Consider the following 25,883-nt stretch of genomic DNA (forward strand, 5'->3'; position numbering starts at 1 on the left):
AATTATATTATAAATAATTTTTAAAATTTAGCGGTAAATAGTTTATTTTTATTAGAAATAATTATTTCGGATAGCCCGTATTAATTAACGATTATTTAAAAAAATATATATATTAAATTATTAATATCGCTAAATTTTTTATACGGTAAGAAATAGGTATATTTCGTAAATTTATTTATAATTATTAGGATGTTATCGTAATTAATTTTAGTTAAGGGTTTTTTCGATAGGGGTAGTTTGACGACGAAATCGAGCGTAATAGTTTTCTATGCTCTGTTTAGTAGTAGGATTGGCTGTAGCTTTCCGTACGGCCGGTATCGGGTAGCTTTTGTTTTATTATAGAGGTTGTATTTACCGATCACCTTAATCACGATTAGTTTGAGGTTTCTACAGTTAAATTGTTTAGTAATTCTCTTTTAAGTTTTAAATATTTTTTAATATCCGTGTATAAGGTATTTATAAAATTCTTAAATAAAGTTTTCGCGGTATCGCTTAGGGATATAGATTTTATTTCGGTAGAAGGTGAGACCGTCGCGGTCCTCGAGGAGATCTTTAGGGTAGTTCGCGGGGTCGGGGGTTTAATTAAATTGCCGGAACTTAGCGACCTAATCGTTATTATATTAGATATAGCTTGTAACGTTTAGTTATTTCGATAATATAAGGTTATTATTCTAGTTATAAATAAGGATAGTTTATATTTTAAGCGGGGCTTTTTTTTAATAATTCGGTTATTAATTTAATATATTAACGCGACTATTTTCGTTATTTTTTCGGTAAATAATAATAAGGTTAAATTTTAATAAGAATTTAAACTATTATATTTATTATTTATTTAATTTTTTAATAATAATAAACATTATAAAGTTTTTATAATGGGTATAAATTTTAATTAGTTTTATTATTTCGTTAAAATAATATTTTTATTTTTTATAAGTTTTAATAATAATTATTAATTCTTTATTATAAATTTAATAATTAAGTTTTAATTTATTAAACTTTTTTAAAAAGAATATAATCGGGTATAATTTTTTATTATTATTTCGTTAATTAAATTATTTTCCGATTACGTAGTTTAATACGTCGGTTTCGATTTTAAAAGGTTTAAACAGGTTTATTACGCAAAGTATTAGTTCGTTAAAAATTCGTTCTTTAATATCGTAAAAAGCTTTATCTTTTTTCTCCATTTATTAGAATAATTTATCCTTTTTTATTAAGTTTATTAAAAATATCGCTATTTTATTAAATCTAGGAACGAAAATTTAATAAGAATTAATTAATTTTAAAAAGGATTTAACTTTTATAACGCTTATAGGCGTAAACTATTCTTTAATTATTAAAATTTTTAAAGGTTTTATTTAAATTTCGCTTAAAGATATTACGTATTTTACGAAAGTAACGGATCGTTAATAGAATTCGCTTTTTTTTAAATTAATTAATAGGTTAATATTCTATAGCTTTTAAAATATTAATTTTATATACTCTCGGTACTACTCGTTATTTTTAAAATAAATAAAGATATTATTAAAGTATATTATAATAAACTTATTAAGCTATTTTTATAAAATATAATTAATTATAAATTAAAAATTAATTAATATATTAATTAATTTAAAAAATATAGTTTAATATTCGAAATAATTATACTTAATTTAAAACGCGGTTTTCTATTCTTCTCCTTTTTTAATTCGGATTAAGTTATATATATTAAAAAGGTCGAATATTATAAAAATTTTAATATATTATAATTTATTTTATAAATTATTAATTAAAAATAAAAAGTACTAGTTTTTAATAATAATTTCGTTAAGTTTTTAATAATTAATATATATACGCTATTTAGGTTTTCTATCCTTGCTCTTTTTTAGGACGAAGAGGATAAAAAAGCTTGTTAATAATATAGATAGCCGGATAACTCTTTTTTCGAGGTTCTCCGTAATATACTCTTTTAAAGCTTATTTACATTCTTAATTAAGTTTATATATAAGTATAAATAAGGGTTCCTTCTTATTTTTAAAAGGTATCTCATAATCTTATTTTATATAAAGCGGTAAGCCTGTTTTTAATTTTTTATTAAAAAATACTTCGAATTATTAATACTCTTTTAATATAATCGTTATAACGTTCAGCTTAGGCTTTTTAATAATAATATATTTTTTAAAAATTTTAAGTTTATTAAAAGGTCGCTTTTTAAACCTCTTTTTAATATATTTTATTAAAATTAACCTATTTTTTAATTAATTTTAAAATTATTTACCCGTAATTAAAGTATTTTTAAAATTATATCTTATCCTGTAACGTTTATAATATTATACGTAATTCGTTTATAATATTTTTTAATATTAATTAAAAAGTTCGTAACTTCTTTTCGTATTTCTTTATTATTATAAGTTATAAATCTTCTATCGACAGTCTTTAAGTCGGTATAAAGCGTTTTTCTCCTATTATTCGAATTTAAAGTAATTAATAATTCGTAATAAAATATAGTTTTTTTATACTCCGCTATCGAGTAGCGCTCTAATATAAGCTCTTTTTATACTTATTATTAATATAATATATTTATAAATAGCTCGATTATTTATTGTTTAATATAAGGACCTGTTTTAATCCGCCTATTATTATTTTTTTATAATAACCGGCGTTTATTTTTCGAACGCTGTTCTTATAAGTAATTAATAATTTTTTATAATTAATCTTTATATCGTTATTATTATTTTTTTTGTTCTTTATAAAACGCTTTTTAATATATTAATAAGGGTGTTTTTATACTTTCCCCCGTATAAAATACTACCCTTAATACTTAAAATCCGGGTTTTTTAAATAGTTTAAAAATTTATTAAGTTCGCGATAACTTATAAACGTTTTATAAATTCTTTAATATATTAAAAAGGTTCTTTTATTAAATATATATTTATATATTTTAAAAATATTAAACGTTTTCTTTTAAACGTTTATAAGCTCGCGATTTTTTTTAAACGTATTTAAAATATTAATTCTCGAAACACTCTTTTTAATCTCGTCCTTTTAAATAATACCGTCGTAATTACCGTAAATCTCTTTATATTAATAGGTACGCGCGTCGTCCGTCGAGGGTCGACGTTTAGATTTTTTTAATAATATAATCCGGGTATAGTTATATAATAGGTTATTTATTAATCCTTCGGGGAAACTATTTATACTCGAGTTTCTTCGCGAAATATTCTATATAAATATTATATATATACGAAATCTATAAAAACGTAAAGTATTCTTCGTATATAAAAGAAATTCGTAAATCGTCCTTTATAGCGTAATTACCGTAAATTCTTTAATTAAACTTAGTCGTAATAAGTACTTAATATAAATATTTAGAATCGGGGTAAGGAATATTAGGAATAGCTAACTATTTATTAGTCTTTAAATCTTTAAACTTAGCGATTTTATATATTAATTCGTTTATAAGCATACTTATTAAGCGTTTATAATTTATAAATTATTTTAACTAGCTCGTAATATTATTTATTAAATCGCTATCTTCGTTATAAAAAAGGGGTCGTTCCCTTCATATTATTATAATACTTCGGCTATAATCCTTTTTACTTCCCGGAGCTTTAGGGAACTATCCGGTACTTTCTTTATCCGCTAAGTAGGAAGTGTACCTATTATTATAATAAGTTATTTAGAATAAATTACCGTATTTAATAATAATATTATTATTTTTAATAATTATTATAAAGGTATTTTTTATTTTAATAGTATTAATATATTATTTTTTTAAAATTTATTAAAATTTTTTTTTTCGGTATTCGATATTTTTAAACGTAATATCTTAGTTTTTAATAGTTATAATAAATACCGCGTAATTTTTTATTTTATTTATTTTATTTATTTTATTTATTTTATTTATTTTATTTATTTTATTTATTTTATTTATTTTATTTATTTTATTTATTTTATTTATTTTATTTATTTTATTTATTTTATTTATTTTATTTATTTTATTTATTTTATTTATTTTATTTATTTTATTTATTTTATTTATTTTATTTATTTTATTTATTTTATTTATTTTATTTATTTTATTTATTTTATTTATTTTATTTATTTTATTTATTTTATTTATTTTATTTATTTTATTTATTTTATTTATTTTATTTATTTTATTTATTTTATTTATTTTATTTATTTTATTTATTTTATTTATTTTATTTATTTTATTTATTTTATTTATTTTATTTATTTTATTTAATTTATTTAATAGCGTTAAAGTTTATAGGTTTATTATAATAATTATATACCGTAATATTTTTAAGCGGTATATAATTATATTAATATAATTACCCCGTATTAATTTAAGTTTAATTAATTTATTATTAAGGTCCGCCTTATTTTTCGTAACATTACTCATATATACAGGTATTAATTTTAATAATAAATTCTATATATAAAAAGAAATTATTAAAAGCGTTAAGCCGGCTAAATTTATTCTTAATATTATCCTTTAATTCTTAATAATATATTATAATCTTTATAGCTTCGGTATAATTTAATTAAATTATAATACACCGGAACTCGGCTATATAAAAAGCGGCTAATCTTTTTTACTTAAGGGTTTTAAATTCTCTCTCCGCCTGTCGCTTTTTGTCGAGGTCCTAAAAAAATAACTTAAAGGCTTATTCGAAGCCGTTATAACTTTCGAAAATATGTTATACCTCTGTGCGGTATAGCTTAATTTATTAGTCGTTTTTTATAAGTTTATTTAAATAAGGTTTAAACTAAGCGAGTACTTTACCTTTAAAAAACGAGGCGGCGTAAATAACTCGTTAGGTATCGTTTTAGAACATCTTTTTATAAAACCGTTAATAAGTTTTAACCTAAATAAAGAAACCTCGAAAGTTTTCGCTTATTCCGTTAAAAGGGGTTAACGTGCTGATCTTTATACCCTTTTTTAATATAATAAGGGTCTAAATAATATTAATAGCTGTATAAAAAAGATATATTTCTTTACGTAATTTATTAATATTATAAGGTATCTATTTTAAAATATTTTTAATTAAGAGCTCGTTACGTTCTTTTTTAAGTTTAATATAATAATATTAATAATTAGCGCTTTTTTACTCGAGTTTTTTAATTTATTTAACTAGCGTTTATTGGGTAAGTTTATTATTACTATTATTGTTATCGATATTTATAATAAGGTCCCATTAAGAGGTACTAAAAGTAATAATACGAATTTTTCCTTATCGGGTAATATTATTAAAGCTAAGTATAAATATAATTCTTATAATATTATTATTTAAAAATTTAAATAATAATTTATAAGAATAAAAGTGATTAAAATATAATAAACGTTATTTAAATGCTAAAAAAAAAACTAATAAAACGTATTAAAGTTTATATTAATAATACGAGGAAGTATTTAAACGTGTAATAAAAATCGCTTTTATTAATATAATAAATAATAATTTATAAAAACAAAGGTAATTAAAATATATAAGTTTAGAAATATTTATAATAGTTTTATTAAAGCTTTTTATTTTATTAATAAATTAAAATTAATATTTAAATTAATTATTAAAATAAAGAGTATTTATATAAATACGTAAAAAATATCCGTTATTATATATTTAATTTCTTTCCTCACTAATTTATTAGATTACTTAGCTTACCCTTATATTCTAGTAATCCGGGTGATCTCTTTATTAATTAAATCACCGACTCACTTCGCCGTCCCCGGTAATCCCCGTGATTTATCACGTGACGTTATCCTTGCTACTTCTTTAGGCCGTATCCAGCCTATTACTATTTAAGATATTGTCGTCGTGGTCGCCGTGCGCTTTTATAATATTAGTACGTTTATATTAGTATAGCTGGCGGCGCGGTCGGTGGCCGTAACATCATACCTTAGGCGGGGTATTATAAATCCGGCCCGGTGGTTTTATGGGTCTTGGCCGTATGATTAGGTCAGGTCGTAACATATTATTAATAAATAAATATATATTTAAAAGAATAAAATTATTCGGATTAAAATTCGATACGTAATCTTTTTTTAAATTTAAGTAGCGGTGAATTATAATAGAGGTCGATAAAAGGGTTAATTATAAAATAAAGTTAATTATAAAGTAACGTACGATATAATAACGAGCTTATTAATAAAAAAAATATAATATTTAATAATATAACGAAAAAGTATTATTTAAAAAAATAAATAAAAATATAATATTTTAAATAATTAAATAAATAAATTAAAATATAAAAAAGTAAATAAAAGCTAATTTAAAAAAAGATAGAGTTATAAAAAACGATAATAAATAATAATATTTTAACGTATCCTATAAGCGAATATCCTACACAAACGAATGTCCTATTTTTATAAATTTCTTTATAGCCTCAACCTTTTTTTATATTTTTTTACGTCCGAAAATATTATAACTTTAAAAAGAAAATAATATAATTCTAGCGTTTTAAACGCTTTAAAAAGACTTAATTTTAAATATACGAAAAGCTGTATTAATTTAATACGTCTTATCGAAAACTTTACAGCGTAAACGAAATAATTAACCTATACGACGTAAAATATTTACGAATTCTTAAAAGCTTCTAAATTCCGAAAAAGATACGGTTATTCGATATATTATTAATTTAAATACGCGATCGTTTCTTCCCCGATTAAATAATATAAAAAATATAACGAATCGATTACTTCATTTACGTAACGCGAAACGCGTCGGCGTTAACTAGGCCTTTAACTTCGTACGATAATAACTAGACCTCCGGACGCGTTTTAACCGAAGAATTAATTATTAAAAAATCCTTTATAAAAATCCCGACGCGTATCGCGCGTAGTTTACCTTCGTACGGAATATAATTTATAAGTACGGGATTTAAAAAGAGGATATTTATAACTTCGACGAGACCGGCTTTCTTATAAACTAAATCTCGTTTAAAATAGTCGTAACTACTTCCGATTAACGCGGAAAGTTTAAAATAATATAATAAAAGAACCGGGAATAAGTTATAATTATTTAAGGCGTCGGATTACACGGTTACGCCATCCCTTCGTACATCATCTTTATTAAGAAAACGCACCTCTCTTCCTAATACGAAAACAGCCTATTACCGAAGGATTAGGTGATCGTAATTACTAAAAATAGTTGGACCACGAATAAAAAAGGCGAGGACTAAATTCGATAGTTTAATTAATATATTAAGTCTCGTATAAAGGGTCGTTATCGCCTCTTAGTCTTAGACGGTTACGAAAGTTACTACTCGATAGCTTTTAAGCTTTATTATAAAAAAAACTCGATTATTATACTTTATATACCTTCTTATTCGTCGTATAAACTCTAACCTCTTAATATCGGTTATTTTTATATATTAAAAAAAGCGTACGAAAAAGAAATTAAATATCTTATACGGGCGCATGTTACTTATATTTTAAAAGAAGACTTCCTACTAACGTTTTTAAAAGCGTTCTAAGCGATTTTCACCGTTTCGAATATACGAGGAAGCTTTCAAAAAATAGGACTCGTCCCGTATAATCCGAAATATATTATTTTATAATTAGATATAAAGTTACGTACTTTAACACTTCTAGGGATATTTTCCGGCCTACCTCTTCCTTAAGAATTAAAAACTTTAAATAACCCGATTAAAGCCTAATCCTAAACCGAATACGTTCGAAACCGTATCGTACGGTATTAAAATAACTCTTCGATATTTATTTTAATTAGCCTTAACCAAATCGTAAAGGCTATAACATATATTATATACCGAGTTACTCTTTTAAAAAACAAGAACGCGACACTTCGAAAAATAAATAAAATACTTAGCTGGCGCCGCCGTACAAAAAAAAACGGTTATAAAATAAAAGATTACTTCGTATATAAGCTAGAGAAAACTTATAATCTTAAAAGGATATTAATAAATAATTATAAAACGAATCGCGTTAAAAAAGTAATCGTACGAAAACGTTTAAGACACGCTTATAACGCTATAGAATTTATAAAAAGCCCGGGTATAATACGCGTACTTATTAGAATAATATAGAAGTATTTAAAAATAAAGATTCCGATTAATTTTAATATTTTAAATACGTTATAGTAAAATTAATTTATATTTTATTAAAAGGGGTATAAAAGAATGGGATATTCGCTTATATAGGATATTCGCTTATAGGATACGTTATAAATAAAATTAAACGCTTAAAAAGATAATTAAAGGTTAATTAAAAACTTAACGAGAGTATTACTTTTATTAAATAAGCTTTCGTACATACGTATTAATTCCGGGTTTAATTGAGGTTATATCGTTATATTCTATTATTTATATTTATTTTTAATACGAGCTACGAGGGGCATCGTATACCCCTCTTTATAAAATAAAAAAGGGGTTCGTACGCGTAGGTATATAACACCCCTTTTAAAATAATATAAATATTTAGCTGTTTTAATACTAGCAGTTTTTTATTTTAATAATAGAGTTAGTTTATTCCCCGTTTTTAAATACGAGCCTTCCTTTTATAATAGTTTTATACGGTTAAGCTACTTTAATTCGATATTCGATACCTATTTAAACCGTATAAGTAATATTATACCTTTTTAACGTTAATTCGGTTAAATAGTAGGTCCCTTCGAGTAATTATTTTAATCGGCCGAAAATAGTAATAATAACGAGGGCTCCGTTATATATTAAACGTTATACCTCGTTAAAAACTACCTTTATTAGTTTTATAAATAAATATTCTTTTATACGTAAATAATTTATACGGTTTAAATTCTTTTTTCTTTTTATATATATATATATATATTTTACTCGCCGTACGAGTCTAGCTTTTTAACGTACGCCTCGACGCGTATAATAAAACTGTTCGTCGAAACTATCCTATTCGAGAGCTCGTAATACGAGTTAACGCTTATTTAGTATTATTTTTAAGATTTTAATTAATTATTTCTCGGCGTATTTACTTTTTAATTATGTAATAATAATCGTTATTTAATTTATAAAGTATTATATCTTTAAAGGGGTAACGACTTTATTTTAATCGGTCTTATTATTATAAATAGCTCGGCTTAAAGAGATATCGTAATTCGTAACGTACGCTAGACTAGATAATCGTACGGTGTAGTCCGGCGGTACCGGAGTTAGAGAAGGAAAAGGGACGATGTCTTGCGACGCTTAAATACTTAGGAATCTAGGGTTAGACGTCGGGCCTAGAGTATCCCCGTGGTGTCGCGGACGATTACTCCGTACGGAGATCGGGTGTTTCTCGCTTAGGCGGCGGTTATTCGACTGTGTGTTCTCGAGAAGAGTATAAAATATCCTTTTTTCGGGTTTCCGAAATCGGTTTTATCGGTCGGTCTCGTAGTAGGTAAGAGCGGCCGGTAGTACTAGACTTGCGAGCTTACTTTTAAAGGATCCGTTTACTATTATATTAACTCCGTTTCCTTCGAAGTAATAATAAAGCTCTTTTTAAAACGTACGGTTAATTTAATCGAAATAGTATTCGGTTTATTTTTCGAATTTTATATTAAATATTTTTTAAAAGAAAGTTTTTTTTTATTTTTAATATATAGTATTTTAAAAAAGTTCGTACGAGGTACGTCGTAAGTAATTCGAGTATTATTTTTTTAAAAAGTATATTTGAAAGTTCGAGTTCTTAAAAATCGAGGTTAACGTTTTTTTTTAATTATTAATAAAATCTCGGTATTTTAAGATATTTTTTCGTATAACGTATCCCATAAGCGAATATCCCACACAAGCGAATATCTCACTTTCACAAATTTCCTTATAGCCTTAACCTTTTTTTATATTCTTTTACGTCCGAAAATGCTATAACTTTAAAAAAAAAAGTAATATAATTTTAACGCTTTAAGCGCTTAAAAAGATAATTAAAGGTTAATTAAAAACTTAACGAGAGTATTACTTTTATTAAAAACCTTATAATATAAACGAAATAATTAACCTATACGATACGAAATATTTACGAATTCTTAAAAGTTTCTAAATTTCGAAAAAAATGCGATTATTTAATATATTATTAATTTAAATACGTGATCGTTTCTTCCCCGGTTAAATAATATAAAAAATATAGTAAATTAATTATTTAATTTACGTAACGCGAGACGCGTTAGTATTAATTAGGCCTTTAACTTTATACGATAATAACTAGACCTCCGGACGCGTTTTAATTAAAAAATCGATTATTAAAAAGTTCTTTACGAAAATCCCGACGCGTATCGCGTATAGTTTACCTTTGTACGGAATATAATTTATAAATATAGGATCTAAAAGGAGGATATTTATAACTTCAACGAGACCGGCTTTTTTATAAGTTAAATCTTATCCGAAATAATTATAACCACCTTTAATCGACGCGGAAAGTTTAAAATAATATAATAAAAGAACCGGGAATAAGTTATAATTATTTAAAAAATCGGATTATATAGTTACGTTATTTTTTTATATATTATTTTTATTAAAAAAATATTTTTTTTTAATACGAAAATAATTTATTATTAAAGGATTAAGTAATCGTAATTATTAAAAATAATTAAATTACGAATAAAAAAGGCGAGAATTAAATTCGATACTTTAATTAATATATTAAGTTTTATATAAAAAATTATTATCGTTTTTTAGTTTTAAACGGTTACGAAAATTATTATTTAATAATTTTTAAACTTTATTATAAAAAGAACTTAATTATTATATTTTATATACCTTCTTATTTATTATATAAACTCTAGCTTTTTAATATTAGTTATTTTTATATATTAAAAAAGGTATACGGGAAAGAAATTAAATATTTTATACGGGCGTATATTACTTATATTTTAAAGGAAGACTTCTTACTAACGTTTTTAAAAGCGTTTTAAGCGATTTTTACCGTTTTAAATATATGAGGAGGCTTTCGAAAAATAAGACTCGTCTCGTATAATTTAGAATATATTATTTTAGTTAGATATAAAGCTATATATTTTAATACTTTCGGGGACGTTTTCCGGCTTATTTATTTCTTAAGAATTAAAAACTTTAAATAATTCGATTAAGGCTTAATCCTAAACTAAATACGTTCGAAACCGTATTATACGGTATTAAAATAACTTTTTAATATTTATTTTAATTAGTTTTAATTAAATCGTAAAAGTTATAACGTATATTATATACCGAGTTATTTTTTTAAAAAGTAAGAACGCGATACTTTAAAAAGTAAATAAAATATTTAGCTAGCGCCGCCGTACGAAAAAAAAAACGGCTATAAAATAGAGGATTATTTCGTATATAAATTAAAGAAAACCTATAGTTTTAAAAGAACATTAATAGATAATTATAAAACGAATCGCGTCGAAGGAGTAATTATACGAGGACGTTTAGGACACGCTTATAACGTTATAGAATTTACGGAGAGCCCGGGCATAATACGCGTACTTATTAGAATAATATAGAAATATCTAGAGATAAGGATTCCGATTAATTTTAATATTTTAAATACGTTATAATAAAATTAACTTATATTTTATTAAAAAGGGTCTAAAAGAATGGGACATTCGCTTGTGTAGGATATTCGCTTGTGGGATACGTTATTATTTTATACCATAAAGAAGGATTATTAAAGAAATCTACTGCACCTCCTATGTCATGATTTAACAACAAGCCTGGATGCCTAGATGGGATGATACGTAGCCACAACTAAGTTGCAAAATGACGACACGAGGAGAAGGCTTTGTCCACGCTTCGAGATGTTATTGCCTCGTTCATGTGCAATCTCGATAGCATGACCAGGATTAGTGCTTGGATACCGGTGGTCACTTCGTTTTCCCACCGGTACCCACGGGGCAGCAAGCGCCATTACAAAAAGCTAGACCAGTTGCGTTCGAAAACATTCCGGCCTCCAACGCTCCAGCTACCTCATCAGCCCCCCGCTCCGCTACGAAGTCCCGTGGTCGAGCTGAAAGAAGATGGTGTCAGGCATTGCAACTTAACCATCACCCACATATCTCAATGGCCCCGCCGCACCGGAGATGGCTGTTGCTGCTGTTGTGATGACATGCAACAGGTCAATCTCCTCCCATCATCCATCAACACTGCTCTGGTGATGCCACGCTGAACGTCAACTACCCAGGGCTCAGCCGAAAACAAACCGAGGAAGGTCATTACTTTAACATGACAGGTAGTTACGACCGATCAGGTCAACCAACTGAAGAGTGTCCTAGATACAGTTAAGTTCGAGAGCACTGCGAGATTTTAGAGCATTAGTCGACTGGAAACCATCCGACTACCCTCTATTTGGGGCATTGCTAGCCCTCAAGCTGTACCTCTATACAGATGGTCTTGCACAAAGAGAATATGGCAACGCAAGGATGTTTTATACACCGCACGATCAGTGTTACCAAATTGGTATATTGGCAGTTCTGTCAATGGCACGTTTTCTTTTGATTAGTAAGAAATATCTCATAGCTATCCTCTAAGTGTATGAAATTACGAAACGCCCCCAGAAAGGCAGTTTCCAGGAGCATCACTATACCCTTAAGTCTTTGGGATGCCCCGACGATGGATAATGAGTGCAGGCGAGTAGACCTGCACGTCAATCCTTATCATATCGCTCGTTCCTACTCACAAGCTCCCCGGACGAATCAGGGATGCAAACCGTCTGTCTAGTGGTCACTGCTGTTCAGTTGCGCCTGGGGCTTAAGTGAATATTCCTTAAAACAATACAACAAGGTTGCAAATAACTAGGTACCTTTGCTGGGCGACCCCAACCAACAAGTAGCCCCTTACTTCCTTATCGTCGCCCTAAGGAACGTCAAAGAGTGATCGATTGGCTGGTATGGTTCGATGTGCTTTCTAATCTCCTTTAATTTTAGTTAGAAGTGATGGCGGCATACGTTAGATGCACGGCCAACTGTAGCCCTGCCTGTCCGGAACGTGTTGCAACCACATTTTCTTTGTTCCTACAGGGTAATCACCAACTGTCGTTTTTCTTTCCATTGGGCATAACAGGCAAGAATTTCACCCTTCACAAACCATGGCTAGTGTTGTCTTCAATGAGCCCGAGAAAAGGGCAGGCTTATTAGCCTTTCTCCAACGCCAACTGCTAGTGACACCTCCCTTGCCGCGCAATGTCAACATCCATGGTAGGGCAGCCGTCGTAACAGGGTCGAATGCTGGTATCGGCCTGGAGTGTGCGCGCCAGCCACTCGACCTTAGATGTTCGAAGCTCATTCTAGCCGTCCGAAATGAGACCAAAGGGGGAGGCTGCAACTAAATACCTGCTGAGAGACTCCCGGTTCACAGATCGCGAAGTCGTCGTCTGGTCACTCGACCTCGAGTCTTACGAGTCCATCGCCCACTTTACTAATCGTGCAAAGAGTCTGGATCATCTCGACATCGCTGTCTTGAACGCTGGTATCATGCAGCATGAACATGAGCTGCACCCAGACACCAACCACGAAAAGACGATCCAGGTCAATCTGATATCCACTGCTCTCCTTGCCGTCCTTCTTCTTCCTGCGCTGAGCTCCAAGACTCGCTCGGCCGATTCACCTGGCCGAATAGCTCTGGTATCCTCCGAAATGGCCTCATGGTCCACGTTGTCCGAATCTTCCATCCCGATCCTGCCCACCCTGGACAAATCAGATCGCTACGACATCTTCGGCCAATACATGGCGTCCAAGCTTCTGCTCCAGCTTTTTGTTTCTCAGCTTTCTCTCCAAGTTCCTTCCTCCTCTGTCATTATCACCATGCCCAATCCAGGCCTTTGCTACGGCACAGGCCTGGGGCACGCTGCTTCGGGTCCATCACTTGCTGATAGGATAGCGGCCGGTGCCAAGAGGCTGGTCGGGCGATCTCCGTCGGTCGGGGCAAGAATGCTCACTGATGCGGTCGTAAATCATGGCTTGGAAGCCCACGGACAGTACATCGAGGACTGCCAAGTTCAGCCGTAGGTTGTCCCCCGCCCCCCCCCCTCAAGATCCAGCGTCTTTCTTCCTTGCTCAAATCGACTAGAATGGCACCGATCGTTTACAAACCAGCTGGCGAGATTCTCCGCCAGTCTCTATGGGATGAATATCTCGGTCTAGCAGAACTTTCTGCATATCACATAGATGAAACCATCAGAGAACTCTCAGATTCGTAAGGATTGTCACATGATTGCAGCATAACGGCAAATGAGAACATGGCCATTTATTAGGCTTCAACTATCGGGCTAAGGATGAGTCGGAAACTTGGTGACTCTATAAGTGCCGCACTGACGATAAGGACAACATAATCTTTCCATTGCTTCCCAACTGTACCTTGGTTCTATCTGCCTCATCAAGGCGGCCATCTTATTGGATTAGGTTCGCATCTTGGCCCCAGCTAGTCGCGGGCTGGTTTACTGGGCCTGCCATTCTACAATATGGGCAAATGTTGCCTACTACCTCTCCATTATCGTGGCGTTCAATGTTGCTTGTACCCCATACGCGCTGAACTGGGACATCCTGTCGAAAGGCAACTGTAATCGTGTCAATACGCACTACACCAATCTGGCCACTTCTATCTTCAAAATCATCTCCGGCTTGTAAGTGATCATTGTCTTTCATTAATCACATCTTCGCAAGAAGGAGTACCATTGCAAGGGGGCGACTCGCTAATAGGCTACGTTGTAACAGTGTGATCCTGGCAATTACTAAGAGGGCTATCTGGACGCTTCATATGTCGAGAAAAAAGAGGATTGGCGTATCTGCGATCTTACCCATTGGTTTTCTGGCGTGCGTCTCGGGCATCATTTGAATAGTTGAGACGGTACGCCATGCCGAGTCACCGGACTATGTCTACCCGTTTTCTGGCGTCATGTGCTGCTACGCCGCCGAGCTCACATGTGGTTTTTTGGTCATCAGCGTGCCGAGTTTCCCCAAAGCTTTCTCCTCCCTCCAGATGAGCAAGCTGGTATTATCGTGGGTGAGCTTACGTTTCAGCCAGGTATTCAAGGGAAGCAGCAACAACTCTTCCACGTGGTACGGGAATAATGCAAGGGGTTAGGAGATGAGAGAGGTTGGCAAGACTCCAAGAGAGAAGAAATTGACGGGAATACCATCTGGAGACACGCAATGGGCCTTCTCACGACACTTTGCTTCGTGAGGATGTTGACGTCGAGCGAGGGATATCCCGAACGACTCAATTCGAGGCAAGCGAGTCGTATGGCCACAATGCTGCTCGACCAGAGCACAGGTATCAAGATCAGTGGTGTGGGGGGTCGAGGCTGAATAAGTAGGAGATGGTCTATTATTATGGTTCATGTCGTCTGATGTCCCAAAGTCTGATGTGTGTGCAGCATTGTTCCGGAATAATAGAGACCCCACAGAGAAATCAGTAAACCAGGTACACATATCAAACCATTAGGTATTTTACCGCAAGCTCTACTGAACCAGCATATTTGCTCGTCATGTTTCAGTGGGTACGGCGCTAGTTTACGAAATCTAAATATTCGAGTTTTCCACTCCAGAGCCCCATTGAAGTAAGGTAGGAAATCCCGGCAGCATGGCTGAAGGTCACGCATAATCAAAATTGGGGCGGAGTTGCAGGGGCAAGGGTTGGGAGGTAAGGGATAGGATCCAAGCAGCATCCAGCTTTCTTTGCCGTCTCTGAGTGGCGGCTGACAACCTATTCACCCGTTTTGCCGCTGTCTGTTCGGGTGGACTTCTCTTTTATAGAAATTATGAACTAAGGTCAAGCTAAGTCCCTTTTCCATTCCAATTCTCTGCTCTGCCAGCCCAGTTTTCGACCATGACGACTTCCTTAGTCATCCCACCCAACATGTTCTCGGCAACGGCCTGGTCTTGTTTATCGGCACTCATCGCTTATGTAAGCGTCAAGCAAAGAATCTAGCCTTCCCTTCATCATGCATATGAATGAGCTCGGTGATTAATAGTATCTATTGAATGATTAGCTCGCCGCGATAGCCGCCTATCGAATCTTCCTGCATCCTCTGAGCAGATACCCGGGCCCTCTTGTTGCCAAGATGACGGACGCCTACAGCGGCTTCTTCGCATACCGCAGGCGTCTCCATCTTACGACATGGGAAAATCAACACAAGTACGGCTCTGTTGTTCGTCAAGGTCCTAACAAGTTGGTCTTCACATCTATCCGGGCTATACCGTCTTCACCGCTACAGATAGGCACCTTCATTGCGCCCGCCGACAGCTCGTTGGGCAGGTTCTGACGGATTGCCCCATGCGTGCTTTCGAGCCCACCATGATCGAGCAGGTCGAAACTTACCTACGAAGACTATCCACCGACGCCAGATCCTCCAAGCCCGTCAACATGACGGAGAGGTCGAGGGCAGCTAGGCCTGAATATCGCTGGCCTGTTGGGGTTTGGATACGACCTCGGACTACAGACCAAGGACACCAATCAGTTCATGCTGACCATGCTGGATGCGGGCACATTGTGGAGCAGCGTCTTCTTGCAGTGGCCCAACGCTCGGAGATTTAGGCTAGGTCTGGTTTCGGTGCGGGTGTTTCGCGAGTATCGTGGTAAATACCTGTGTCTCATCGAGGAAATGATCCGCCAGCGCACAACCATGGCCAAGGACGCGAAACATGATTTCTATTCGTTTGTAGCAGACGCCCTGGATGACAAGTCGGGCGATGGCCTTCGACAGAACGAGCTCTGGGCCGAGTCCAATCTTTTTCTTACTGCAGGCATGTGGAATCTTTCTTATCTGTTATCTGTAGGCTCATCTCATCCCCCCTACCGGCTGAAATTAACCATGTTACAACTGCAGCGGGAGACACGACAAAAACAGCACTCAGCGGCGCATTTTCTACCTGGCACATACTCCCGATGCGTACCGAAAGCTCAGCGCCGAGATCCGACATACCTTCCAGAGTGGCAATGACCTCCGTGGCTCTGCCTTGGCCGGCGGTCCGTATCTCCGAGCTTGTATCGATGAAGCGTTACGACTAGCCTCGCCCGCTTCAGGCACTCTTTGGAGGGAACTCCGAGCGGACAGCGATGCCGAGTCCTATACCGTCGACGGATACTTGATTCCTCGCGGCACCGTCTTGGGGCTAAATATCTACTCCATCCATCACAACCCGGATTACTTTCCTGACCCCTTCTCCTTCCGACCGGAACGGTGGCTGGATGACTCCGGGTACTCTCCCGCGGTGAAGAAGACCATGATCGACGCCTTTACTCCCTTCTCGACGGGCGCTAGAGGTTGTGCTGGAAAGACAATGGCGTACATGGAGGTTGGCCTCGTCATCGCCAAGACGCTCTGGTACTTTGACTTTGAGTCCTCGCCTGGACAGCTCGGTCAGGTTGGGAGCGGAAACCCTGCAATGGACCGGGATAGACATCGCCCGGATGAGTTTCAACTGTATGACGTTTTCACGGCCCTCCACGAGGGTCCGTACTTGACCTTCCGGCCCCGTGAAGGCGCTGATCCAGCGGATTTGGAGCTCTAGTTGAAGTTCAAAGCTTATTTTTCATGGTCTTGGGCTCAGGTTATGACAATAGAATATTACATAAAACTTCATGTGGCTGCATTATAAGTGACTAGAGTGGATCGACTACATGCTGCTGAACGTTGTCGCCGGAGTAGAAAGGGGCATAGTCTGGGTACGTCGAAAGCGCTTGCAGATAGCACGGGGGGTTTGGGCCGGCAGGCCGTGCCGGGCGTTCAAGTATTGGTACATTGGTGGACTTATATCACTTACCCGGCACAGGGATATACTGGTTTTAGGGTGAAAGACTAATTATCCAGTATAGTTGAACTGGGAAACTTATACGCCATAATTATGTGTCTTGTTAAGCAACTCTTAAGCCATTCCATAGTAACGATAACGATGGAATCACCGTACGACAGATTTTGTCTTATCACCGGGTAAGTTAACTAATATCCCAGCAACTCTCTTATCATGTACTAGTGAGCCCTCTTATTAGATGCGGGGAGGGGGAAATTGGCCATGCCCTGGCGCAAAGATTCTTCGAGTCAGGTCTGGTTGTCTTTGCAACATTGTTGTCGCACGAAGCACGGGAGCACTTGAACCACTATCTCATCCATATCGTCGACCTGAATGTTACCTCAGAGGAGGATACTCTTGCGATAGCAAAACAGGTCCAGTTAGTCACGGGTGGCCAGCTTGATATCTTGGTCAATAACACGTGAGTACCTGTGCACGACTTTTTATTCAGGGAACGCAGTAATTAGCGAATATTCTTAGTCTTTTTCGGTCTAGATAATTATCTAGTGGTGACCCATCCTACTAGTGGTATGTGTAGGCTGTATTCGATTCAGACAGCGAACAGATACTGCATTATGACAAGTTCTAATGTTTGAGAAAGGCTATACAATGACGGCTGACGACACCGATGACTGCCAGGCGGAGAAGATGTTTGCTGTGAACGTTTTCGGGCCTATGCGTATGGCGCACCAATTTCATCGAATTCTCGTTAACGCCAAGGGGATTGTGGTTAATATTGGCTCCATCGGGAGCGTGTGTCCGTATGTGTCTGGGGCCTCCTACAATGCTACCAAAGCATAGCCCGCTACGATGTCTTCCGACGCCAGAGGAGGCCTCTTCTGGGAGGGATTCAGTTTCCCGCTGGAAGAAGCTCTGTGGGATGCCTGGGCACGATGCGAAAGATCCCGCCTGCACTCGGGTCTGGAACGAGGCGAAGTGGTCGGCCCCAACGGAAGGCCGGATGAATTCCAAGAATATCAGAATGTGTTTGATTGCTCGGTATATCTGGACCAGACCGAGTGGGGTTCGACGAACAAAATCGCCTTGTTCCATGCAGCCTTTCGCCATTTCAGCTGGCCGCTGACTATTGTCTACCAGCTGTGTCAGGCTCAACCCCAGCGGATAAAAGTCCTCGTTCTGGGAAAGATAGAAACATGGAAGGACGGCCATAGGCTTGAGGCCTGGGTTGGATTGCTGGTAAAACAGGGGTTACCGCCGCAGACTCAGGGAAAGAGTTGGCGTGTGTATTTGGAAACAGTCCATGTTATCAGTCGCAGAGCCAGAGAGTTGGCTTTTTACTTAGGTACCCGAGGGCTTGGAGGAAGTTAGTTTCGGTATTATCGGTGTTATGGAGCCAATACACGTTCAGATATGTTACCTTGAATTAGGCGTGTTACGTTCAGGCACCACATTAGACAAGTTATGACATTACAGGCAAGGCCCGGGGTTTCTGGCCAGGGGATGCGTGATAACCCATGACAAGGAAGCTAGCTGTATGTGTAGAGAATGGCTGGTATCATTTTCCAATAAATGATCATTCGAATGTGTAATATGTTAGGCCGCCGTATTCTGCGGGATGGCGGGCCGTGTGAGACCGTGGCCGCCTTTCGGGAGACCATGATAATAGTGCGCGAGATGTGTAAACCGCACTCACTTTCCTTCTTAGGAATGACCGTGAGAGAGGCCAGATATCCAATTATTTCGTCAAAATGTTGCGACTTCATCCGAGGCAGGTATGTAGAGACCGTTCGATCATCCTTATCAAAAAACCTACGTAGACGGGACGAACGGACTCACGACTGGCCAGCTTACACGGGATTTTTCCGGTGCCAAGGAAATCGTGAAGTCGTCAATCCCACCACGTTGAGAGGGCCGGGTCGACATCGCGGCAGTTCGAGCTATTAGCGCCAAGAAACGGTAGTGTTGATATTGGTTCAACCCTACGACCCTATGCAGCTGAAAAAGCGTGGGAGCCAGGAGCCGGGATGGGGGGAGCTGTGCTCTCGGCTGAATGCGGTTGGATGCATGTGCATACAGATGTAACCTTAGCAATTCCAGCGACCCGAGCCGTGCCAAAATCGATAGTTTTCTTTAGCGCTTGTCAGTTCTCGCGAGGGCTTCCCATTCCGATCGACAGCCGCTAGACCGATGCAGACAGCCGCCCTCGTGGCGTACCACCAAACCTACGTATTCGGGGACCACATTTGGCAGTTCGGGCCTGCGACGGTAACCCAGAGCGGGGTTACACATGCAACGAAGCAGCCCAATGATGGCCGGCCCTCGGGGCTCGCTCCGATGACTAGGGAAGATAACCATTCGATTCTTGAATGTTTCAAATCCATCATCAATCAAGTGTAACATGATACATCGTGACTGTTCGAGGTGGTCCCATGTCAATGAACTGATCTCGGCGAGAGTCCGGACGCGCCGTTGCGTTGAAGACGTTGGGCTGCTAGACTGAAGAGCCGCCTGACCAGCTGTCAAGGCCATAAAGCGAGTCATGATCTGGACGAACTTAGGCCGACCCCGAGGTCTCTCTACATAGCTCCCATCACGACTACTCCCGAACGACAAGAGCCAAAACATGGATAATACACCAGCTCCACCAGGGCAGAGCGCCGTGGTCGACCTGAGCCAGCATCCCAGCGCCCAGCAATTCGTAACCAGGTGTGCCGAGTTCTTTGACGAAGTCCAGAACCTGTAAGGAGCACTAACCCCCCCTTGTCCCTTCTTTCCCGAGCTTGCCGTCCACTGACCCCTTGTTGCAATTAACAAAAGTACACCCGGAAAAGAACTCGAGGCGCGGCTCAACCAGAACCACGGCCCCGGAACCCCCTACTTCGACGACTTCTGCCGCTACATCCGCCAAGGCCTGGACGAGGGGTGGGTGGCCGCGCTCGAGGTCGACGGGCGGCGGTACCGGCGGGGCAAGATCGCGGAGCCGAGCGAAGCGACGCGCTTCTTCAGCATCACGACCGTGTACATGGACAGCGGCGGGGGCGGCGGCACGGGTATGCAGCTGGACCTCGAGCAGCCCTTCTCGGGGCAGTACCACAAGCACCCATACGGCGAGATCAATTGTGTTATACCTCTCGACGCGACGGCGCAGCTGCAGGGGATGAGCGGGTGGCAGGGCGCCGGGTGGACGTCGCCGGGGCCCGGGACGCACCACTACCCGCGCGTGCGCGGCGGGAGGTTGGTCGCGCTGTTCTTTTTGCCGGCGGGGAGGATCACGTATGATGCGTCGCCGGATATGGCGCAGCCCACCTCCATTTAAGGGATAGCAAGGACGATGGATGGTATTACTGGAGCTGTGGAACAAAGAGCACAGAAAGGAGAGATGTACACATGGGTGGCTGGTAGCGCTGATTAACACACATCTTTCCTTCTTTCCTTTTCCTTTTCCCTTTTTGCTTTTGCCGGTGTCTCGGTTATGATTGGCGTATGTACAATGAATGGTCGCCCGTCAGCATGTCAAATCACAGCGCTGTTTCGTACTGTACTTTTTAGCTTCAGGCGTGTCAACCCCGCCAATTTTTAGTGGATGATGCCACCAGTCAGACAGCAGGGAAAATGGCCTGACAGGACTTCGGACCACCCAGCAGTCATGTCATCCCCGACTTGATCGCAATTAGTTGCCTCTTCTGCTGATGCATGCTGCCCATGACTGAATCCCGGCCAAAATCTCATGACATATTCTAAGTAAGAAGCTAGTTTTACGGTCCTCGGAGTAAGTCAGGCAGGCCATCTTTGATCTTGGTGCCACGACATACCCTCCTTGACCCTCCCCCCCGCATCTTATCTCCAGTCGGCTCGGTCGTACCAGGGCAGCAAGCAACGCAGCATGGCGGGCAGCATGGCGGCCGCACCGGAATCTGCCGACGACGACTACTACGACCTGGGCACGTACCGGAGGCCCATCACCACCACCAGCCCCGCCGCCGCGACCTGGTTCAACCGCGGCCTCATCTGGTGCTACGGCTTCAACCACGAAGAAGCGGTAAAATGCTTCGAGCGCGCCCTCGCCGCCGACCCCGGCTGCGCCATGGCCTACTGGGGCGTAGCCTACGCGCTGGGGCCCAACTACAACAAGCCCTGGGGCTTCTTCGACGACGCCGAGCTCGAGACCACGGTGCAGCGGACCCACCGCATGGTCGAGCAAGCGGCTAGCATCTGTGCTGATACGAACAAAGTGACTCCGGTGGAAAGGGCCCTGGTCGACGCCCTGCGCTACCGGTATCCCCTTGAGCACGCTCCGGGTAAAGACAAGGACGAATGCGCCTCCGTCTGGAACGTCCAGTACGCCGACGCGATGCAGCGGGTGCACGCCGAGTTCGGCGCCGACGACCTCGACGTCGCAGCGCTGGCCGCGGACGCCCTGATGAACCTGACGCCCTGGAAGCTATGGGGACCTCAAGACAGGCCAGCCCGCACCAAACGCCCGGACCGCCCAAGTCCAAGCCATCCTCGACCAAGCCCTTCAGCAGCCGGGCGGCGGCGGCGGCATGGCGCACCCAGGCTTCCTGCACCTCTACATCCACTACATCGAGATGTCCCCCACGCCCGAGCAAGGCCTCCCCGCCGCCGACGCCCTGCGCCGCCTCGTGCCCGACGCGGGCCACCTGAACCACATGCCGACGCACATCGACGTGCTAGTCGGAGACTACGCCCGCGGCATCGCGTCGAACCGCGACGCCTACGAGGCCGACGAGAAGTTCCTCGCCCGCGCGGGCGCCCGCAACTTCTACACGCTGTACCGCATGCACGACTACCACTTCTGCATCTACTCGGCCATGTTCGCGGGCCAGTCCCGCGCCGCGCTCGCCACCGCCGCGCGCCTTGAGGCGTCGCTGTCGGCGGACCTCTTGAAACTGCGGTCGCCGCCTATGGCGGACTGGCTCGAGGGCTTCCTGGCTATGCGCGTGCACGCGCTGGTGCGGTTTGGACGCTGGGACGACATCGTCTCCTTGCCGCTGCCGGACGACCGGGAACTCTACTGCACCACGACGGCCATGACGCACTACGCCAAATCCATCGCCCACGCCGCCTCTTCGCGCCTCCCCGAAGCCGAAGCCGAACGCGTGCTCTTCCTCGACGCCCGCACCCGCGTCCCGGAGTCGCGCACCCTGTTCAACAACCGCTGCGTCGATTTGCTAGATATCGCCGAGGCCATGATGGAGGGCGAAGTCGCCTTCCGCCAGGGCCGCTTCGACGCGGCGTACGCGCACCTGCGCTTAGCCATCGCGCGCGACGACGGCTTGCCCTACGACGAGCCCTGGGGCTGGATGCAGCCGACGCGGCACGCCTACGGGGCGTTGCTGATGGAGAACGGGCATTATAGCGAGGCTGCGGCCGTCTACGCCGAGGACTTGGGGCTGGATAACAAGCTGCCGCGCGCGCTGAGACACCCGGGCAATGTGTGGGCGCTGCACGGGTACCACGAATGCCTAGCTAGGCTGGGGCGGAAAGAGGAGGCGGACGCTATCGAGCCGGAGTTAAGGGCGGCGTTGGAGAGGGCAGATGTGCCGATTAAGTCGTCTTGCTTCTGCCGCAGAGTAGAGGTCCAGAGTACACTTTAGGGGTGTGATTTTGTGGACGGGCTTACGTAAGATATGGTACTGGACTGGTTGCAGAGTGTCGTGGAAGAATCTGGTATTCAATCTCACTAGATATCTTAGAATCGCTATACAAGTGAACCAAGATCACACCAGGGCATCCTAAACCAGCTACAACAACTTGCAAATTATACTGGGCATCCCAATCGCTTCAACTAGAAACATTACTCTGAAGTCGACCGCTCAGCATGTCCACTCCTTTCGTCTTTCCCGGACCGTGCCAGCTCGTGCCGCCGCGGATCGTACTTGGCGTGCCCCGACTTGTACCAAGGTCCGTCGAACAGGTCGGCCATGTACTCCATAGGCACCCCTTTGGTCTGGGGGCCCAGAGCCAGAGGACGACGAGGCCTAGGAAGCAGATAAGGGCCCAGAAGACGTAGGCGCCCCAGACATTTAGGCTCACAAACATGTTGGGCGTCACGCGCACCACGGCGAACTGGAAGAACCAGTGCAGCGCCATGTTGCAGGCGTAGCACACGCTGCGGATGCGGGTCGGGTAGATCTCGGTGCCGTAAAGGTACTGCACGGTGCTGTTTTACGGGGGAGTGGTCAGCCAGTCTGTCTTGTGATTCGAAAGGGGAGGGGGAGGGATGGAGGGGGTGTATGTTCTACTTACCACAACCCAATGGACCAGCCGACGGCATATACGAAGACGGAGGCGATGGCCGCGTCAGATGCCGACTTATCAGAGCCGTCCCGCCAGATGGCCATGTAGATAGCCATGTAAATATGTGTGATACACTGCAGGAACAAGCCGAGGGTAAAGCAACGCCGACGGCCGAACACGTCAACGAGACCCCAGGTGAAAGCCATCGTGAAGACCAGTTTAACAACACCATATGCGCCACTTGTTATGAGCGACGTGTTCCCGCCCGTAACTCCGGCGTACTCGAAAATCTGCGGGATGTAGTAGGTGATGCCATTGCCGCCAGACCATTGTGCGACAGTCTGCATGGTCACTGTCAAACATAATAGGGTCAGCCGAGAGACTCTTTCCTCGATGAAATGAACTGAACTGCGCCATGCTACTACTACTTACTGCCCAGGAAGAACCTGACGCGATATGTGCGGATGGTCATGATCTCTTTGAAGATGGTCCAGTTCGAAGCCCCTTTAGCGCTTCGCCCTTGTGCTGCATCTGTTGCTGCAGCTCTTCGAACTCGGCGGCAACAGCCGTGCTATCGCCGCCGCCATTCGAGCTGTGTCGCAGTCGTGACAGCACCCGGATCGCCTCCTCGGTGCGGTCCTGCGACGCCAGCCAGCGCGGCGTATCCGCAATGAAGAAGGACCCCAGCAGCGCCAGCCCCGTCGGAACGAGAACGATAGAAATGACGAGGCGATACTGCATCCGGGTGGCCGCCATGTGCTGCTCGGCGCCGTAACTGATGAAGAAGCCGATGGTCAAAAAGCTCAGCAGCACGACCATGTACAGGCTGACGACCATGCCGCGCGATCGAGCGGGGGCGATCTCGGACAGGTACAGGGGCGCGACGACGGTGAGCCCGCCGGCGCCGAGGCCGCCCCAGAGGCGCGCGAAGAGCATCAGGCCAAGGATGCCGGACGCGAAGGTCTGCAGCAGGTTGCCGGCCATCCAGACGGCCATGGCCAGCTGCCAGCTGCGCAGGCGGCCGATGCGGTCGCATAGGACGATGGCGATCAGCGAGCCGAGCGCGGCGCCGAGGACGCCGAAGGACGAGATGTTGGCTTTGCGATCGGCCAGGCCTGACGGGTTGGTCTTCCAGTGCGCCGGGACCAGGTCGTAGTCAGCTTTGAAGGACGACAGGCCTGTCGCAGAGCTGAAGCCGCCTTCATCGTATCCTGTGGTTGATTCGTTGGTCAGTCTTTCATGAGTGCATCAATCATCCCGAGGGACTGGAGAGTCATTTCGTCGGTTGGTAAGGTTACCTTTCGGAATCGAACCACATGTTATGACCAGGGTGGTCATAATGTAGTAGGCGTTCGCGTTCAACCTGGCCATGTTTGCTTGTTTTTAATTCCTTGCAGAATGAGGAAAAGGATCAGGACGCTGTGATGTAGCAGCGACCGCCTTGCTGATTGCTGTCTCAGTCGTCAAGTTACGTGAGATTCAGCCGGGGTTTTAATATTCTTTCTTCTGGATAGTAGGCATTGAGCAGTTCGAGCCGTCGTTGCAGCACCCGTCGGGATTGAAGTTCCTAGGGAAAACATAGGCTGGGGAAAACCAATGAGCTACGATCCCGCGTAGGCTTGGGGTAATTTGGGGGAAGTGGCACCAGCAAGGGTAGGATGGCTTCCGCGTCGCGAGCGGATACGGGGAAGCCCCGCGAATGACGGGGCATGAAGAATTGGCAATAGCATAACATGCAGTGGCCAGTGGCCAGTATCGCTCAGCAAGAGTGAGTTCAAACTGATGACTGTCACCTGCCATGAAAATGCCGCCAGCAGTTGCGACGGTCGCCGAAATAGTGAGGTAGTGTGCATGCTTCCAGGCGCTAATCATCTCCAACAGTGGACCGCAGACGAGGGAACAGCGCAACTCGGAACTTCCCCGAGCCATTTTCAGTGCTCTTTGTTCGCCCTCGGC

The 25,883-nt window shown here is 40.7% G+C and overlaps 7 protein-coding genes across 7 annotated transcripts; 5 read left to right on the top strand and 2 right to left on the bottom strand.

Annotated features, from left to right (window-relative positions):
* Positions 1-13,003: 13,003 nt before the first annotated feature.
* Positions 13,004-14,113, top strand: PG994_006815 (retinol dehydrogenase 12; the record flags this gene model as incomplete). The annotated part of the gene is given in 3 exon segments (XM_066858224.1): positions 13,004-13,207; positions 13,227-13,918; positions 13,984-14,113. The coding sequence occupies 3 exon segments, from the start codon at positions 13,004-13,006 to the stop codon at positions 14,111-14,113; spliced, it is 1,026 nt and encodes a 341-aa protein (XP_066717493.1).
* Positions 14,114-15,976: 1,863 nt separating this feature from the next.
* PG994_006816 (cytochrome P450) lies at positions 15,977-17,426 on the top strand (the record flags this gene model as incomplete). The annotated part of the gene is made up of 4 exons (XM_066858225.1): positions 15,977-16,083; positions 16,134-16,272; positions 16,355-16,687; positions 16,770-17,426. 4 exons carry the CDS (start codon positions 15,977-15,979, stop codon positions 17,424-17,426), a joined length of 1,236 nt encoding a protein of 411 aa, XP_066717494.1.
* A 381-nt stretch (positions 17,427-17,807) lies between these two features.
* On the top strand, positions 17,808-18,789 carry PG994_006817 (short chain dehydrogenase; the record flags this gene model as incomplete). The annotated part of the gene is made up of 6 exons (XM_066858226.1): positions 17,808-17,845; positions 17,905-18,126; positions 18,232-18,239; positions 18,289-18,458; positions 18,507-18,704; positions 18,763-18,789. 6 exons carry the CDS (start codon positions 17,808-17,810, stop codon positions 18,787-18,789), a joined length of 663 nt encoding a protein of 220 aa, XP_066717495.1.
* A 1,500-nt stretch (positions 18,790-20,289) lies between these two features.
* Positions 20,290-20,982, top strand: PG994_006818 (uncharacterized protein; the record flags this gene model as incomplete). The annotated part of the gene is made up of 2 exons (XM_066858227.1): positions 20,290-20,405; positions 20,484-20,982. The coding sequence occupies 2 exons, from the start codon at positions 20,290-20,292 to the stop codon at positions 20,980-20,982; spliced, it is 615 nt and encodes a 204-aa protein (XP_066717496.1).
* A 567-nt stretch (positions 20,983-21,549) lies between these two features.
* On the top strand, positions 21,550-23,284 carry PG994_006819 (uncharacterized protein; the record flags this gene model as incomplete). Its single annotated transcript, XM_066858228.1, has 2 exons — positions 21,550-22,059; positions 22,124-23,284. 2 exons carry the CDS (start codon positions 21,550-21,552, stop codon positions 23,282-23,284), a joined length of 1,671 nt encoding a protein of 556 aa, XP_066717497.1.
* Positions 23,285-23,471: 187 nt separating this feature from the next.
* On the bottom strand, positions 23,472-24,274 carry PG994_006820 (uncharacterized protein; the record flags this gene model as incomplete). The annotated part of the gene is made up of 2 exons (XM_066858229.1): positions 23,472-23,850; positions 23,937-24,274. The coding sequence occupies 2 exons, from the start codon at positions 24,272-24,274 to the stop codon at positions 23,472-23,474; spliced, it is 717 nt and encodes a 238-aa protein (XP_066717498.1).
* Positions 24,275-24,395: 121 nt separating this feature from the next.
* Positions 24,396-25,298, bottom strand: PG994_006821 (uncharacterized protein; the record flags this gene model as incomplete). The annotated part of the gene is made up of 2 exons (XM_066858230.1): positions 24,396-25,138; positions 25,226-25,298. The coding sequence occupies 2 exons, from the start codon at positions 25,296-25,298 to the stop codon at positions 24,396-24,398; spliced, it is 816 nt and encodes a 271-aa protein (XP_066717499.1).
* Between the last annotated feature and the right edge of the window lie 585 nt (positions 25,299-25,883).

Source organism: Apiospora phragmitis (genome assembly GCF_038363925.1).
Source record: "Apiospora phragmitis strain CBS 135458 chromosome Unknown utg000006l:1.0-5683423.0:1.0-5690449.0, whole genome shotgun sequence".
In the NCBI taxonomy this organism is placed as follows: Eukaryota; Fungi; Ascomycota; class Sordariomycetes; order Amphisphaeriales; family Apiosporaceae; genus Apiospora; species Apiospora phragmitis.